Source organism: Copidosoma floridanum, unplaced genomic scaffold, assembly GCF_036245765.1.
Source record: "Copidosoma floridanum isolate Cflo_tuat_1 unplaced genomic scaffold, Cflo_Japanese_pri ptg000013l, whole genome shotgun sequence".
Lineage (NCBI taxonomy): Eukaryota > Metazoa > Arthropoda > Insecta > Hymenoptera > Encyrtidae > Copidosoma > Copidosoma floridanum.
This window is the reverse complement of record NW_028321890.1, coordinates 34,998,574-35,017,183: the sequence shown is the minus strand read 5'-3', so window position 1 is coordinate 35,017,183 and position 18,610 is coordinate 34,998,574. Positions and strand designations below refer to the sequence as shown.

The following is an 18,610-nucleotide window of genomic DNA, read 5'->3' as shown; positions in this document are numbered from 1 at the left end:
TTATCGAGTCCAAAGTGCAGGGAAATTGTATAAAATACTGCTCACGTGTAATTTCATACTCACGTTGCATCGATTTGTTTGGAGGCCTTGTTTGTGAACGTCGTAAGGGGCGAAGAGCGTGTCCGGCCTGACGGGTAAAAACATCTGCGGCTCGCGCTTCATCTTCTCCTGGTCAGCTGCAATTTTAGTGGTTTTTTTTTTCAAAATTTTCCTTTTTATTTTCAATTTTTCTTCAAATAAACCTCTTGAGTTGTTAAGTATTTCAAGACAGTAACGTAAGTCAGTTTTTTCAAAATGTATTTCTACTTGTACGTTTCAAGATTATTTATTTTTATCAGCAGTTTTTTTTCTTTTCTTACAAAATAACTTCCGAGTGCGATACGCAAAACACACAATACTAGCATTTTACACGAAAAAAAGTATTTTATACGCTTGGCTAAAAAAATTGATTACAAACATAAGTACTTTTCCTCGGTACTGACTAAAACTATAGTTATTCATTACGGTGTTAAGTAGTGGAAAATTCGGTTAATGAAAAGCTGAGCTCAAGACACGTATTTCTTGCTTACCTTGGGGCGACTGTATGATGTCGGGCTGATTGTTGAGGGCGTAATCGGCCACCTGTTTGAGGGTGTACTCGACGAAGTAAGTGTGATCGCCGCGAGTGACGTCGAGCATCGAGTTGTTGCGCGAGTCCGGGGGAGTGATGATCGGCTGCTTCATGTACGGCTCTATGTGAACCGGCGAGGTCGTACCCCTACGCCTGTACATCATCAGCACGACCGTAAAGACGGTCAACGCTAGTACCACCAAGCAGCCCAGGGTCAACAGCATCAACGGCACTACGCTCACCGAGCTATCTGTTGTTGACAAAAAAAGTGAGTCACGATTTTTTTTCCTTTTTTTCCCCACGACGCACTGTAAATCCAAGTGTGTTACAGTACACTTGAAATTGCGGTTTTTTTTAAATAAAATGCATTAGTCACACTAAACTGGACGATCTTGAATGGGAAAAAAACCTATGTAGTAAAGCTGTGGAGTGAAAAAAAAAAAAAAAAAAAAAAAATCAGTTAAACACAATAGGTGAAAAATCGTTAACGAAGCATCGATTTAGTTGTCCTTGAAACGCTCGTCAACACTACTTCAGTACTAACACACAAAAATTTGCTTGGATATTACAACAATAAGTAAATTAAACTCGTGTACCCGTGTGCTTCTCCGAGTCGCCGAGGGCTATGTCCTCGATGAGGTAAGCTTCGCTGCGGCCCTTGGCGTTCGCCGCGTAAGCCGCGAGGTAGAGCACCGTGGCGGGCATGAGCTCGATCACTGGTATACGGAACATCGGAGTTTCCGGGGCTACGCTCGACACGTTCAGTCTCAGCCTACCCGAGGCCACCTCGTACACCTCCAGTCGAAACTCTTGCCTTTAACCATCGTTTTAACCCATATTACTTTCGGTCCAAGTTGGGTCATCGAAAGGACAAAAAAAAAAAAAAAAAAAAAAAAAAGAAGGGTTTTAATAAAACGTACCTGAGTCCACCGTCGTATCCGGGCACGCACTCGACCTCGATAGTCTCCGAGCTCTGGTTGAGCGCCGACTTGAGGGTGCAGTTGCTCAGGGGGCTGGGCTTGACGGCCGGTATGATCTGGTAGACGCAGGCAACCGCTTGTTTGCCGATGGGGTTGCGACCGTAGCACGTCAGGGCGCCGTAGTCGCGCTCCGTCACCGGTGTGTACACCAACTCGCTGAGGGTGCCGTTTTTCCCTTGGGCCTTGGTCGGTTCGACCTCGAATATCTCCCCGCTGTTGTTGAAGTCCCAGGTGAAGTCGACCTCCGCCGGATCGGCCTCTACCTCGCACCTCACCCGCACCGACTCGTCGAGCGACGCTCCGATTATCGTCACGTCCTTGCTCTTGCAGATCGGGGCAACTGTGTGTGTGTGTTTTTTTTTAATTTTTTTATTTTTCTTTTCTTTTCAATTCACGACTCGATGCACAATTGCGTGTTAGCAATAACAATTGGTCACTGTTTTGAATATCCGATCGAGTGTGCGGTTACCGGTGCGAGAGAAATCATGGCTGGTGAAAAATAAACGTGACACGAATACCTCGTTGATTGTTGTTTTTTTTTTTTTTTTTTTTTTTTTTTTTTGCCGAATGGATTATTTACCTATACGGGATTTAAATTATATAACGATTGTAATTTGATTACCGTCGCGTGACGGGCGCGCAAATGCAATGGTTAAAAATTTAATCTGTTTCGCCGGGGCGTGACAACAATATAACATTTATAAGCGTGTCGATCGTTTCGTTTGAATGAGGAAGCGAAAAAAAAAAAAAAAAAAAAAAAATCAACACAAAATCGCGTTCTCGTTGTTATTCTTTGGACAAATATCGTGTTTACTTATTCGCGTCTGCTGGTTCCGCGCTGCGTCGGGGGTTTCGCAAAATTGAAATCTGCATCGATAATCGGCGAGTGCTCATTAAAACTCGATCGCGTGTTCGTAAAAGTAAATTAGCCGAGGGACAAATGAAGAAAAAAAAAAAAAATAAATAAATAAAAATTGTTCCTTGTTCGACGGGGGGGAATTGCTGTAATTAATGAGATACGCCCGTGTGTTGCCATTGTGTACGCGACACGAGGCTTCTGATTTATTTACCTAGAGGACAATGGGTTAAATTTGTACTCGTTTGACACACGTAACCTTTTGCTCTCGAATATATGCTAAATAAATTTTCAACAATCCTACAACATTTGACAAACACTTTGTACATAAATAAGGCTCGAAAAAAATTTTTTTCCTACAAACAAAATTCACCTCCACGCGGTGTACGAATTTATTTTCAAACGCACACCCAACTGGGACTACATTTCCCCCCCTCCCCCTCGGTCCCCCGGGGTATCAATATTTTCCTCGAGCTACATCGCTCCCAAGCACTAAATTTCACTTTTACCCAGAGTCACGTTTCGGGGAAAAAAAACAAAAAAAAAAAAAAAACTAAGCGATAAGCGAGACCAACAAACACGGCAAACGATGTGATTGTAGCGCACATTTACGCCCTACGCTGTACGACGTGAAATCTAATTCCGCTCGCAACGAGACAAGCGCTACACGAAGGACGAAAGTAGAGGGCAGGAAAGGGGGCAGAAAACACTTAGCCGGAGTGTGATTAATGAGAGGGAGAGCAAAGTGCGCGTGGGAGCGGAAAATGGCATCTAGGTGTATACGTCTCATCAATGGCCACTGCCGACTTGTCTCTCGTTGTTACCGTCGTCTTAAGAAATAAATAACAAATGGGGAGTCCTGTCTTTCTATACACGCGCGTGGATGATGATAGCGATGAGGACCGAAATGTTGTGGCCAATGACGCGTTGGGGAGACACGAAAAATGTGTGTTCCTCATCGGTACGTTATACGACGGATGCTCCTCCTCGTCTCTTTGCTATTCATCAGAGACGACGGGAAAGGAAACGTTCCGCTTTCACGAGAGCGCGGGGAGGGGGTGAAACGGGAAAAAGGAAAAAATTAATGACGTCGCACCGGTAATGAATCGAACATAATTTATCAGGGGCCCACCGATGCGCGAGCGAATCCTTCATTTCCCAATGAATTTTCCATCCATATCTGTCGCGCCCGGGATCACCCCCCCCCCCCTACTTTTTTTTACTCTCGGTCGTGTATACCCGTGTACACACGACTCTGCACGTGTATAGAGAAGGAAAAAAACATTAATAACACCCCGATTCAGTTTGAGATTACGCAGAGTCGGGAGGAAATGAAAGGGGGTGGGAGGGAGTGAGAAAAAAAAAAAATCGTCATTTCCCATCAGCATCGACAACGCCGTCAATGCCGGGCGCGTATACATAGCTGTGCAGGTGCGGGGACCTCATTAGGATTCTTTGACGCGGGAGAGTTAATTCGCGTTTTAATCGACTTATATACCCCAGGGGAGAGAAGAGGAGGGAAAAAAAAAAATTAATCTCTCGGCTGGTTGTCCTGAAAAACGAGCAACAGCCCTCTCCCGTACGTATACACACATATATACACCTATACCTACCTGCGAAAAATTTGTCGAAATCCATTTCTCAATGGGTATAAAAGCGGTCAGTGTACAAGCCGAGCAAAAAAAAAAAAAATTCCTCTCGGTCCGTACACACACGCGGCTATACAGTATATATGTATTATGACGAGAGAGTTTTTTTTTCAACGAGCGCGTGGGTGGGTTCGCAGCTCGTATTGTATGTATAAATGGCTCGAGCATTATTCAGCGGCTCCTCTCTCAACGCGTTTTATACATATATACGTACACGCGTCGTGGTCGTGTATACGTATAAGTATATGTACGGGTGGAAGAAAAAGCAGCGAGGGAAAACGGCAAAAGGCGGATGTATGTGTATATAATATACAATATATACGGGAAAAGAGAAAATATAAATGAAAGGAGTCGGAGAATGTATATATATGTGTGTGTGTGTGTGTAGTAACCGGGGAGCGGAAAAGAAGGAACATGATCGATGGCTCTTGCGCGCGTACTACAATAATAGTGGCTGAAAAGAAAAGTAAAGTGCGCCGGGAGACGAGATGAGAATTGAAAATTGAAAAATAATACGAGTTTTGTCCTACATTCATACCTATACCTGCACCCTGTGTGTACATGATACAAGGATGAGGTGTTACATGCGAGTGTGTGTGTACAATATTATAAATATGCAGGTATGTGTATATGGTACACTTTGTCGTGGTCACACTGTACTTACACTGGACACGAAGGGCGACCGTAGGACTGGCAGTTTCGCCCCTGTCGTTGCTGGCGAGGCACGTGTAATTTCCGGCATTCTCGCGGCTGATTTTCTGCAGCACGAGGCTCTGGGCGCTTATTACTATTCTGGCCGACTGGTTCTGCATCAGCACTTCGTTCTGCGGCATATATTAATACATATATATATATTACATGCAACAGCGACAACGGCGTGTGTGTGTGTGAGAGAGCAGCCCCCACAATGTGTGTATAAATTATCAACGAGTTCCGCACGGGAAGATCGCACTTGAATTAAAATCAAGTTTTTCTTTTTACTTCGTTCCAGGTCAACTTGGACAGTTTTGCCCTTTTTCGGGTAATAATCCAACGAAAATTAGAATACGCGTTAAACAAAGTAGGGTACTCGAAAATGACTTTCACGTGAAGTTTGTTGGGGAAAAAAAAAAAAAAAAAGAAAAAAAGGTAATTTAGGTATCAAAAGTTGGATATAATTAAGGCTTGCTCTTCCGAATCGCGAATTTTCGTTGAAATTTTACCTGTAACTTTTAATACCTGCGCACAGCGTTATATTTGACTCGGCGAGTTTCGGGGTAAAACTGCTCTCTGCCCGCCCACTGTATATACTTTATCATGGATTTTTTTTGCCCTTTTTTTCCATCCTATGTACTTGTTTTAAAAGGTGCGCTGCTACTGATAAAAGTCGGATTTTTCTTCAATTACTTGGCCCTTCCACGTAAAAATTCCACTTCTACGGATCCTAAGATTTTTCAAGATGAAAGAATTCAAAGTGAAAAATGCCAATTAGGATTTCAAACAAGACTTTTTGAGTTTGAAAATAATGACGGAATAACAAGTTGCCGGCAATTTGCTGAGTTTTTGAAGGAAAACCTTAAAGTTCGAGTCACTCATAACTTTCATTTTGGACATTACTTTTTTTTTTTTTTAACTCTCAACGAGTCTCATTATAATATCCTAATGCCACAAATAACGCAAATCTTTTATCAAACTTTCAATGGAAACACCAAAATTTACGTGATTAAAATTATACACCTCAACACCATAAAAAAAGTCCTCTTTTGACATTTTAAAAAACACATATTAATTTTTCGAATTTCAATCATATTTTTCTCATTCATCGCACGATGTACACCCCCAAAAAAAAAAAAAAAAAAAAAAAAAAGTATACGTCAGGAGAGGAAAAACAAAAACCTTATACATAACAGATGATTTTTCCGTGGAGTGTCTAATGTACACGTCGTATACGCATCGTTATACATCATCCGATGTACATGTATACGTATCATTGTGTACACGGGCGTATAATGATTCTGCTGATATTGCCTTTTTCTTCCGCAAGTGTACCTCTCTCTCTCTCTCACTGACGATGCGCATCAGAGAGACGAAATATGTTTGCTCTGCATGCATAATAACTTTTTCTCTTTATTGCGTGGCTTTTTTCGCTCTAAATACATATTTAATACACACACATTCGAGCGAAAGTGATGAATTCGAATCGGATTACACGGTGAGGGGAGTGGATGGTACAGCCCCATTGTTAGCAGAAGACGATCGTCAAAAGAGCATGGCTTTTCGTTCCCGCGGCGGATTACTCCTACACACACGTAGGCAAACGGGGGAAAAAAAAAACAACGTTTCCAGAGCCAGAGTTGGTCGGATTCAACATCTTCCGGAGGGGCAGTAAATCTCTTGCACCGCCTGCGCTCGCGTACACATGTACACCCACACGCCCCGAGACTCCGTTCGTTCCTTCCTTCCTTTTTTTTTTTCCCCATCAAATTCAGATTTCCGACAGTCAGTCTCTCGTTTATACTGCAGTGGATCGAAGGAGGAAAGGAAGAAAAACGCTGATTCCCCCTCAAGTGCAGGGACTTTCTTTTCCGATGATTTATTTTAGACTCGCGCTAAGGCAAATAGCCCCCCCTTCCGACGGGATTAAGACGCGCCCCCGAATGTAACTTCATCATTACGGAAAAAATCGGCAAGAAGGCCCGAGCCCATTACTCGACATCGGTTCGCACGGAGAAACTGTACGTGCTTTTTTTTTTTCATGCCAACTCGTGGAAAAAAAAAAAAAAAAAAAAAGAGTTCTTGCTCCAATTCTCACGGCGGAAAATAATTTTCGAAGGAAATCTCCCCCCCCCCTGTTTTTTTCTTCCTCTCGGAGATAATATAATATTCTCCTGCTCGCTTACACGTGCCCGAACGAGGTCGACGTGTCTATACGTACAAAAGGTACTCGGCGGTATATAAATAAAAGACACGGTCGCCTCTCCGAAAGACCGGTACAAGATTCAGGAGTAATGTCACTCGGGGAAAAATCGTCAGACACCGGTGGAATTCAAAAAGCGTCGAGCACACAGCCTGGATTATTCAATCCTTTAAAAATCGAAGCCGCGAGAAATATCGCGATGGAAATAATTAAACTTAACGTCATTGCGAAACGCCAAGCATCTCTCAAAATTACCTTGCGAGAACCGACGGTGATAACGATACAAAAAAAAAAAAAAAAAAAAAAAATAAAGAAATCCCCGTCCATGGAGGGAGAAAAATCCACGCGGAGCACCGTCGAAAATCAAATTAGTCCGTCATCGTGGTATTAGTCTTGCCCTCTTCTTTTCTCGGGGAGGGAACAAGTGTCCGTCGGGGTCCAGACGGACGGGCGTAATATTATTCCCCCCGTACTCTACCTAGCTCGTCAGCAGAGAGAGAAAAGAAGAATTAAATTACACTCGCGAAGCCACTCGAGAGGCGGAAGAAAAAAAAAAAAAAATAAAAAAATAAACCTCGAAACACACGTACAGTACCCGCACAGAAAAACACAACGGGTAAAAGGTCAGCTCTCCATCCCTCTGGCCGTAAGGGTGTGTACACACGCGCGTGTAGGAAAAAAAGGGCTGTAGCTGCCCCCCACTTGAGAGAAAAAGGAAGAAAAGGTCTCGCGGTGGATGGGGTATGGTGACGTGACACTGGTGGAGAAAAGCAAAGGGTAAAAGTTCATAATATACACTGCACTCAGGTGCGATACCATCGTTGTAATTATTATTATTATTATTATTATGGCGCGCGGCGAAAATTAGGATACTCACGTTGTGCCGCCAAGTGATCTTGTGATGTTGGGGATTGGCCTGGACTTTGCACTCGAAGTAGACGTCGTCGTTCTCCTTGATGTTCTCGGCTTTCAAGGTGTTGCCCAGCTCCAGCTGCACTCTCGGCGGGACTTTGAACGCAGAGTAGCCGCAGCAACAGCAGAGAAAGAGAGAGAAAAAAAAAGAAAGGCACGGGTTGGGTATACGGTAACAACAGCGCATACGTATACATTGATACAAAAAGGAGGGCGCGTCTCTCGTTACTTTTGTTTGCGTCTCATCTTTCGCGCGTACATATACACATATAGCCACCGTCAAGCCTATGTAGGTGAGCTTTGCACACTTTTTCGGTGCCCTCGAGTGTACACGAAGGTATTTTACTTTCCCACCCTTTCCAGAAAGAGGGCACGGCTATGCACACCCGCGCATTGTGTACGTATAGTTTAGCGTAAACGCCAGCACAGTTGAAAGTTTTCACGCCCTCACGCAGGACCGATTTTTTTCTGTTTTTTCCTTCCCCTGTGAGGTTCCGCGTGTTTCCAATCGGTAAAATAAATATAGCCAGTCTCTCCCGTACGTGGTTTACAAGCTGCCGGCTCGGGTTGCAGGACACGCGTCACGTGTCGCGGCTGTTGTTGTTTTCGCTCCTCTTTCTTTTTTCCCCGACGTTTGATGGTATTCACTTTTTTTTTTTTTTTTTTTTTTTTTTTTTTTTTTTTTCTAGGCCGATTGAGTTCGATCGCTGTTTCGTGGCTCTGCGTTCGTTTTTCGCGGAGCTATTCGTACAGGAGGAACGAAATGAAATAACTTTGCGATATTGGAGGACGGGCGAAAAGGAATGGCCGAGCGCAATTATTCCAATATGATTATTGAAAAAAGAAATAAATGAGGAAGGCTTCGACCGGTCGTCTATTTTTAACGCGTGTTTTTTTGGAACGTATCATCGAAAGTTACATGGGGCATACACGCAATAATCTGAAAAATCGCCCGCGTCACGTTTCACGTTACGCGAGAAATCCATATTTTTTAATTCCGAAAATTCAATACATATCGCCCGCATGTATATCGTTAATTTTTCACCAAAAGCTATTAAATCACCATCCGCGAGCTTCTGTTTCCCGACGCGCGTGTGCGTGTAACGAAAAATTTAAAAGCCTCCCTACACATTGCACGTATAGCCCACCGAGTATCAAAAAACAACTCTTGGTGTATTCCATGCACGCGTCCGCGCGAGTTAAATTCGGATGAAAAACGTGCGTACAGCGGTTTAAAAAAAAAAAAAGTATAAAGAGTCGAACCGAAACCGCGTCCCGGTGTACATTACACGCGCTGCACGATGACGAGGGGGTGGTGTTGCGTGGCAGATATAGAGGGTATATTCACCGGATTTGTCGCGCGGTGCGGTGTGTATGGTGTATACTTACAGACAACGTTCATGGAGAAGGAGGCCTCCTGGTACGCGGATGAAAGGGCCGGATTCTCGCCCCGGCACTTGAGCTGCTTGCCGTGGTTCTCCGGCTGCGGCGAGAACATCAAACTGCTACGGACCAGCATCGCGTCGCTCGTGCTCTCCATCACCTGTCGGCCACACCATATCACACGTATATCAGCGTTTCTACGTACCACATGTATATGCATCTATACACGCGACCCTTTACGCTCCACTCGCGCGTGCACCGATGCGTACATTATAAAAAAAAAAAAAAAAAAAAGAAAGGCAACCCCTTTTTTTATTCCCTTCTTCATCCCTCGGCTTTACGATGTTCCCTTTGACGTTTTACCCTCCCTCATTTTTTTTTGTTCCTTTGCTTTTGTGCCGAGGGGCTCGCCATCACAGCCACCGACTCATGCATCTGGGCATTAATCCCCGGGACTTAGGGACGATTATCGCCTGCCCTGATTGCCCTGCATGCACCGGCTGTATCCATCTAATCTGCAGCCCTCCCGGTGCCAGCTCGTGTGTACGTGTGTGTACGAGAGCGAGACTGCGTGAAAGGGATCCTGATTCGGCCACTTTACCGTACACTCCAGCCTCCCCCTTATCCAGCCCGACTCACTGCGAGGAATTAGCGGCTATTCGGAGGGAGCGTGCACTGCCGGGGGAGGGACGTCGGGCTTCTCTCTGTTTAGTCCAAGTGGCCCTATTGTCCCCCATGCGCTGCTCCACCGGTCTATTCAATCGTGCGGTGCGCGATGTCTGTATGTATGTGTATACATACGTATATTCTCGCGCAGTCTACCTCCGGGGCCTTTTTGTGCGCGCAGTCTATGGGGATTAGTTACAGGTGTGGGCTATTGATGCGCTTACGCGGTGCATATACACGTACAATACGTGCCTTTGACTATCCTAATTAGGGCTGTGTGCAGGATGCGAAAATCGAGGAAATAGGTGCGCCCACGGGGATGAGTATTTTATTTGGGGCTGGTTTAAAGAAAAAAAAATTTTTACTATTTTCAAACGAATAATATAGAAAAAACAAAAAGGCTGTAAAACACCAGAGACTTGTCTCTATAATGTATCCGGTACAGATTTAACGCAGTTACAAGCGTATGTATAATAAATCCGTGACGACATTCGTTAAATATTTACTCCTCGAGTAACACGATTCCATATAATTTATGGACTGAATTAATTTAAATTAGCAAAGAATCAATTCAGTTGTTAGTTATACCCTTAATTGACACGTCGAAACGCTAATCATTCACGTGTAGGTATATTCGCGCTGAAAGAAAATTACTTTGAATCAAAGAAAATGTTCACTAGAATAGTCCCAAGCAGTTGTAAGATTGTCTCGCTTTAAGAAAATCTCTTCAAAATCAAATGAGAAAATCCTCTGGATGCAACAAAATATCATCTCTTACGAAGAAAACATATTTTTACTTATAAATTTTTCCCCTCGCTGGCGGTGGATTCATCCGAGAGCGTACAGCTCTCTGTTATACGCACCCGTAATATCAAGTTTCGTAATTTCCAGCGCTCCGATATATCGGCAATTCGAGTTCGTTTATACGTAATAGTCCGAATAATTTAAAAAAATCTCATTACCACAGTACTAGCGGCGTCGAATTTCAAATTCAGTTTACAGCACTTACGTGCACCACACCGAGGAAGCATGAAAAAAGCCACCAGGGGTCTTACACCCGTATAGGGATGGGATCCGAAATTTAATAAAACACCGAAACGAGGACGGAAATTGATAATTGAGCCCCAAACGTATACGAGATTCGATAAGCCGAGCCACACACTGGTTGTACGCGGGAATACACGGGCCGCGCAGATACATGATAAATCACCCGGAATAATGAATACTTCGTGATCGCGGACTATCGCCAAGTAGATCGCGTGGAAGTACACGGTATAGGGTATGTATGTATACACAGACATCACGGGTGTACAGGTGTACAATGTGCTACAACAACAACACACCGGGGGCGCACGTGATTGTGATCAAAACACTGCACCCGGGCCGAGTCGATGACGACGACGAGTAGGAGGAGGACGATTCCGTTCCACGTATACATCGTTGTTGTTGTTGTTGTTGCTACCGGCCACACTCGCTCTCTCGCCGCTTTATAATGTTGGTATTAAACAATTAGCAGATTGATCATCATCCAATTGAGCGCAAATGAAGCTTGAAATTGATAATTTTGATATTACCCGAGAGGGAGTGTATCTTTCCCGCGATCCTCTCGCGCAACTTCTAATTATAGAGTTGCATATTAACGACTACGGGTAAGGGGGGGAGGCTTATCGATTATCACAGCTAATTTTGAGCCTATTATTGGTCTTTTTTTTTTTTTCATACGCTCGGGCCCATATTACAATCTTCAGCTATTTTTCTCCCTCCCTCACATTTATGTACATGGTTCACGATCAAGTGGGTTATATACACGTAGATAAAAAAAAGTTGAAGCTTAGCTATAGTGTACACATAATGATTATGGTATAAAAGTAAAACCCAATTCCTACGTGTATATGTGTATACATATATACGTATGTGTCCAAACAGAAGAAATTGACCTCGTAAAGGAAGGCTCTCGTTCGGTCGGTGGGTTATCGTCGATCTGCACCTGTGTACACCCACACACGGGCGCAAAGAGGGAAGGCGGAGGAGAAGACGTATCGATTCGCCGGCCGCGCAAACGTGCTCTCGCCTGTATGCACGATAATGACTCGAGCTGTTTTTTTTTTGTCTTTGCTTTTCTCTCGGTCGCGAGATAAATAGAAAAACTCATTTTCACCCGTGATGACGCTTTTTTTTCCCCCTTTCCTCCCCGAAATAATAATTCTGCCCGGAGCACGTTGGTTCTATATGCGCGATTGCGCGATCGTATATTATACCCCCCCGTTTGCCCAACTCTCGTGATGCATATTATAAAATCTTCGAGTTTCATTATGCCGAAAAAGATCAAAGGGAAAGCCGCCTATGGATATACATATACATGTACACGTATTTGGGAGGGATTGAGAAGCGTACCCGTGTGTGTGTATATAATGCACATACACATACACACACAAACTTTATATGTTACTAGCCCGCGTTGCATTACAGACTTGCCCCGTTTGTAGAAGCACCCCCCTGCACTTGGAGTTCAAACAAAATATTCCCTCTCTGAAGTTGACGTCAAGAGCAAATAGGTGCCCGATGTGTACCTAGAAAAGAAAAGAAAAGGGAGTACCAAACCTCACCAGCGACACGCGAGCGCAAGAGTACTTGTATATATTATACACTCGGGCGAGAGAGAGAGGGGGAGAGAGGTGTTTGGACCGTGTATTTCATCGGGTGCAAACATCACCCCCAAGGAGACACACTCGTTTCGTTCGTTAGATATACACCTGCAGGAAACAAAGTTGATGAGCGTTGTTGTTGCAGCATCGTACCTATATGTACAAAGCCCACCTCCTCCTCGGCAAACAACGAAAACGAGCGATGAAAGGCAGGGGGTTCTCTCGCGCGATGCTCGTTCGGAGTTACGTCCTGTTGTCGCGCGTATATATAGGTGGTATACGCGTATAGGTGGTGGTTTGAGCTTACCCTGCCGTTGGTAAACGGCCTGGTGCCCTCGTACCAGCTGACGTTGGCCCTCGGGTGGGAGCCCTCGACCTCGCAGACTATCGTGTAGTCCTTTGACGCCTCCATGATCTCGGGCTTCGTCAGGATTTTCACGGTTGTCGGCTCCACTGTGGGAACAGAGAGAGGCACGTATAATACACGTATGTACGAGCGATTGCGGATATCCGCCATCTCCCCGGGAATATCGAGAAAAGTAAGCGGGTCGATCGCTTTTGTGCCATTCCTCGATGCTCATACATATGCGTTTACAGGGATGTTGGTGTTCGCTGTATATACGTATAATAACGTGATTGTTGGGTATTAATCCGTGGCCTATTAAGGATCGATGTCGAGGGGCCACTTATATTTTTGGAGCCGCGCTCGGAAGTAAAATTTATTCAAAACTCCGGTTTATGCATGAAAATAATGCATTGATTATTATGCGCGCGCCTGACGTGTCGCGTTGAAATATGGAGTACCGCATTCTCGTCGATATATATAATGTACCGGCTGTCAGTCGGGATTGGATTAAATTTTAATATTATAAGGAACGTTACAATATGTCCATGGAGGAGCGGAAGTCACGGAGGTTTAATTTAACGATTCGTCGAAGAAATCGAGTTGTCGATCGTCACGTATTCCGAGATGCTTATCGCGCTTTTCTGCGCCACGTCGATCGAACGTTAAAACGATAATCTTCGATTGTTACGTCAAATGGTGTCAATCGGTTATTTGTGATGACTACTTTTGATTAATAATGTTAATTTGTTGAATTATTAATTGACGGGATATTATTTTCGATTGCGCCGTACATTTCCAACCAGAGCGAAAAGCTTGGCTGATTTTATATGAACGCGCTGCACAAAATTTGCAAATTAAATCAAGTAGTTTGTATTATTTGATGGTTGTTTTCCCCCACCGAAACTAGAAAACTTACAACTTGGAGTGGCTCAATTGACAATTTACGCGCGCGTTCCGAGAATCATTTGTTTATCTCGTTTGAATAGAAATCTACGAAGGCGACTATCGCAAAAGTGATTCAAAGTAACAAAAAAAAAAAAAAAAAAAAAAAATGGTAAGATGACGTACCGAGTATATCATGATTGCTTTTTTGCGTTTATCTCACTGTTATGCTTTACGGAGTACCTATAAACGCAACGAGCGAAAAAAGTAGGCCCTTCACCGACGTACACGTATTATGTATATACGCATGACGATACTATAAAAACCCCATTCTCCGCAAAACACGCGACGATCAATCATATAAAAAGGGCATTACACTCGCGCCGATGGGTAATCTGATTGCGCTCGCACATTTCGATGGAAAAACAGAAAAAAAAAAAAAATCATCAATCCCCGCTGAAGCTTCCGGTTTCGACGTCCTTCGATAAATAAAGATCGCACGCGAGTCACTCTCGTTCGGTAAGCACATAAATATATATACGTGTACTCGAAAAGAACATCGTAAACCTGCCTCGGCGTCGCTGTATAGTTTAATTATCGAAATGGCAAGGATGACTGGACGGAAGAAGGCCATTGCACACGTACAATAAAAAAAAAAAAAAAAAATAGTCGTAAGGATGGATGGGGTATACACGTATACTCACGGTAGACGTCGAGAACAACGGACTGCTCGAGGGGCGTTATCAGATTAGTATTGTTCGCCTTGCATTTGTACGTGGTATTGAGGTGCTCCCTCTTGAGGTGGGGCACGCTCAGCTCGTTCACCCATATCCTCTCTTCGCGCTCCACAAGCCGGCCCTTCATCTCCACCTCGTTCGCGTACCATTTGACCGTGGGCGTGGGCTTTCCTGGTTTCGGGTCAACGAAATATCAATTACAATACACGCCGTCCTGATCATCATTAGCGCATTCAGCATCCACCAAGTGCTTTTTTTTTTTTTTTTCTTTTCATCTCCCAACTTTTCCGGACGAGTTTTCCGGGCTAATTATGTTTTGATGAATTTCAAAGGGTAGGTGGAAATACGAGTTTTACAGAGTTGCTTTTAATTGGCCGAAATTTCGGCTCTACCCCGTCTCCCTCGTGATAAAATGTATGGAAATAAAAAAAAAAAAAAATAAAAAAATGGTAAAGAATTTCCATTAGCGTAGGTTTTCCCGTGAAAATGTTGGCTTTCAAAAGGCAATGTGTTTATAACTCGTCAAACGGAAATTCTTTCCGTGATAATTGTCCGTCGCGCATACGTGGGTAATAATAGCGCCGTGCAAAATTCTTCAGTAATTGAGAATTCAGGGGCGGCTCGGGTCGAAAGCGATACTTCCCTGGTCTACGCAGCCATGAAATTAAACCCTCGTTGAAATTCTACCGCCGCGATATTGCAAATACTAGCAAGGTATCAATTTTTCGTATATTTCTTTTTTTTTCCTCGAAAATCGTGCTTCAACTGTGAAGTAACGAGTTTTATTTTTTGCGCGATCGCAATAAAAATATTATCAATTGCTACTTTTTATTCGCACAACTAGAAAAAAAAAAAAAAAAAAAACCGGTATAGCACGATATTTGCATCTTCTGCACGAGCACGCCGTAAAAACGGCGCTCAATTTCACAAAACGGCGCCCATGTACATTTTGCCTCGCTTTGTTTTCCTTCTCTAAACTCTCATCGATTGCCAATATAGTCCTCGTAACCGAATAGTCCTGCAAACTTTAAAAAAAAAATCCATGCATCAGATTTTTCCGATAATTGTTTTTTTTTCTTCTTCTTTTTTTTTTTTTTACGCGTACATGCCCCACTACAGCGCGCTAGTTCTCGTGTTCCAAATAGATGTATCCGATAATTGATCGGATGCTGCGAAAATTCAATATGCGCGCGTATACCCGATGAGTTATTAGATTCTACGAGTTTTTTCTTCTCTTCGCCATCATGATAACAGTAAAACAAACACGTAATCGATAATGTATAACATTTTTCTCTAAGGTTTATTTAAAAAAATTTTTTTTTACGCAAATTATTCTTACCTCCTCTGACTTCGCACTTGACGCTGAATTGGTCGCCGACTCTGTAAGGCCCGACGATGGACTTGAGCTGTGCCCCGGAGTTGTCGAAAACGAGCAACTGATGCGGCGGAACTGGAAATAACGAGACGTTTTGAAAACTCCCCGGAGCCCCTTGATGACGACGATGATCATAGAAATTCAGAGCCGAGGGAAAAACCAGCCAGTGGGAAATAATTATATATATATTCTTTTTCCCCTAGTTCGCGACGCGAAGCGTATACGCGCTTGAAACAAAGTTCGCTGCTTTTTATACCCAAGAGTAAAATGAGAAAAAAAAAAAAAAAAAAGTAACATAAAATAAAAGAAAAGACGCGCGTGTGTGGGTGTGCCGCGAATTTCGAAAGCTCCTCTTTCAAGGGGGAGACGGGCAAAGCAGGTCAGACGGAAAATAAAAAACATTGGCGCAGCGCCGTCTCACAGGTGAATAATTTGACTGCCGAAAAATTTTCGACAGGCCATCCCTTTACATCTACAAATAAATACACGTTACAGGTCACGAGTGAAAAAACAAAAAAAGGTGCACAATCTAAATATAACAACCGAAAGGTCATCCCGCGGGGTAAAACGATTTTTCCCGATTACCAGATTGTCCATAATTTCACTTTATCGGGCGGAGGCACGAAATTTCGATCGCGATTGCTCGCCGATTTTTCGTTCCATCCGATGGAACTGTAAAATCCATCCCGGGCGTGTCGAAACTGCCAACTTTCGCGACACCCATCACGAATACAAAACTTTGGAAAGTTTGATTATCGCGTCGGGGAACTGCCGGCGCACGTGCAAAAAGAAGAAGAAAAAGGGAAACAAAAATAATAAACTGCACGGTGACATCGAAAAAAAAAAAAAAAAAAAAAAAAAAAAAAGAAACATTAGATTCAAGAGCGAGTTGGCGAACGAGAGAAAGCAAAAAAAAGGCTGTACGGTAGTCGAAAAACAAGTCGACTACATACATACATATACACACCCAGTATGGGAGAGCGCGACGAATCTCCGATAAAAATGATTATGTCCCAGTTTCGCTGGGTGAAAGTTGCGCACCAGCCGGCAGCAGCAGGCCATTAGAGCGAAAAGTCTCGTCGCTTAAAAACTCGACGTGTGTCTCACCCGCGTTCGTTTCGGACGGACAGCAAGAAAGAAAGAGCGCCCCCCCCCCCCGAAGAAAAGAAAAATGATCGCGACAGTGTGTTTGTGCGTGTTACAGGCAGGGAGGGTGCGACGACGCTTGAAAAGGGGAGCGCGACGCGAGGGATAATAAAGCTCGCTGCGAGCGACGAGAGAAGCGCCAACAAAGCCAATGAGGCGCCCCAACTCCATCCAACCCAGGCGACATCGTAAAATAACGAGGAGGGAGATCGCACGTACTGTTACCATTATATATATATATATGTGTGTATAGGTGTACGATTCCTTACCGATCACAGTGAGATTGACCTGGTAGTTGCGGGTCGGCGAGTTCTTGAAGTCGACGCGGCAGCGGTAAATGCCCTCATCGTTGATCTGCACGGCCGAGAGGGTCAGGGTGGCCGGTTTCATCGAGGGCATGAAGTAAGCCCGGGGACCCAGCGCGTTCGTGTCCGACCAATTGAGCGCCGTGTCTACCGCACGGCCGCGCACGTCGAAGCTGAAAATCAAGATACACACGTATGGTTGCACATATCGTGGTTGTACAAGGTGAGGATCGATAGGACTGTACGCGCGATTAGGATCAGGGCGACGGAGGCATTTTTTCTTTTATCCGTCCGACCGCACTCGATTTGATCTACTTGCGTCGCCCCGAGCTCAGCTTTTTTTTTTTTTGTCTCCGCTGCGGTCCGATTGCAAAGAGCTGGGTGGGGGCAAAAATGTACTAATGGCGTAACGAAGCGCTGCGAGAAGACCAACGGGGAGCTCGTGAAAAATTTCGGTCACCCTTTGCGGGAGGAGGAGGAGGAGGAGGGAAAAAAAAAGGAAGAATTTCCCGAGCAGCCGCGCAATAATCCGATCCAAAGTTTCCAGGCGCGGCCATGAAATTTTCACTCCAATATATTTTCATTATTCAGTCCGCCGTCTCGCTCATTTGTATTATATTCTTATGTCATTAGCTCGAAACTTTTTTACGGAAGAAAACTTTCAACCTCCGCACTTTCCTCAAAACTATACGTGTATATACACCGGCGCGACCGACTTATTCAATAATGTAATTTCAACCCCCCCCCCTACCCCACGTACATTTTTACGTACTCTGAAAAAATTTCACCTCGTTATACGTATCGCTTATTTAAATATATAAAATCCCAGCCACCCCGAAGAAATCAGAGCCGAAGAATACCTTCAACGACCCTATGGCTGTGCGAGTAATGAAAATAATAGCTGGGGAAAAAAAGGGAAAGAAGAAAAGGTCCCAGATTACTTTTTCGAGGGAGAAAAGACACTGGCCACGCGTGCGGGGGCGAAAAAAAAAGGAGCTCTGATAAATTCCCAATTAAATCCCTTGGTTCCACGAGTACGTATGAACTTTTGTAGGTGGATGGGTGGGCGAGTCAGCTGAGCCAATTAGCGGAAGCATCAAAGCGAGCGCGGAGAAAAGAAGTCCCGGGCACGGGGGGTGGGGATTAAAAATACAATTTTACCTTCAATTATTGGCTCTCGCGTGAGCACCCCATTGTTCCCTCCCGATTGTATTCAATGAAA

General features: G+C 44.1%; 1 protein-coding gene across 1 annotated transcript in view; it reads right to left on the bottom strand.

Annotated features, from left to right (window-relative positions):
- Positions 1-18,610, bottom strand: part of side-III (sidestep III) — a 33,737-nt gene that overhangs the window by 435 nt on the left and 14,692 nt on the right. Inside the window, exons 3-13 of the mRNA XM_014363051.2 lie at positions 17,353-17,561; positions 15,902-16,012; positions 14,530-14,733; positions 12,905-13,050; positions 9,293-9,446; positions 7,869-7,999; positions 4,760-4,919; positions 1,531-1,930; positions 1,207-1,424; positions 570-860; positions 64-176 (exon numbers count right to left, since the gene is read on the bottom strand). Coding sequence (XP_014218537.2) covers positions 64-176; positions 570-860; positions 1,207-1,424; positions 1,531-1,930; positions 4,760-4,919; positions 7,869-7,999; positions 9,293-9,446; positions 12,905-13,050; positions 14,530-14,733; positions 15,902-16,012; positions 17,353-17,561 — 2,137 coding nt within the window. The remainder of the gene's footprint in view (positions 1-63; positions 177-569; positions 861-1,206; positions 1,425-1,530; positions 1,931-4,759; positions 4,920-7,868; positions 8,000-9,292; positions 9,447-12,904; positions 13,051-14,529; positions 14,734-15,901; positions 16,013-17,352; positions 17,562-18,610) is intronic.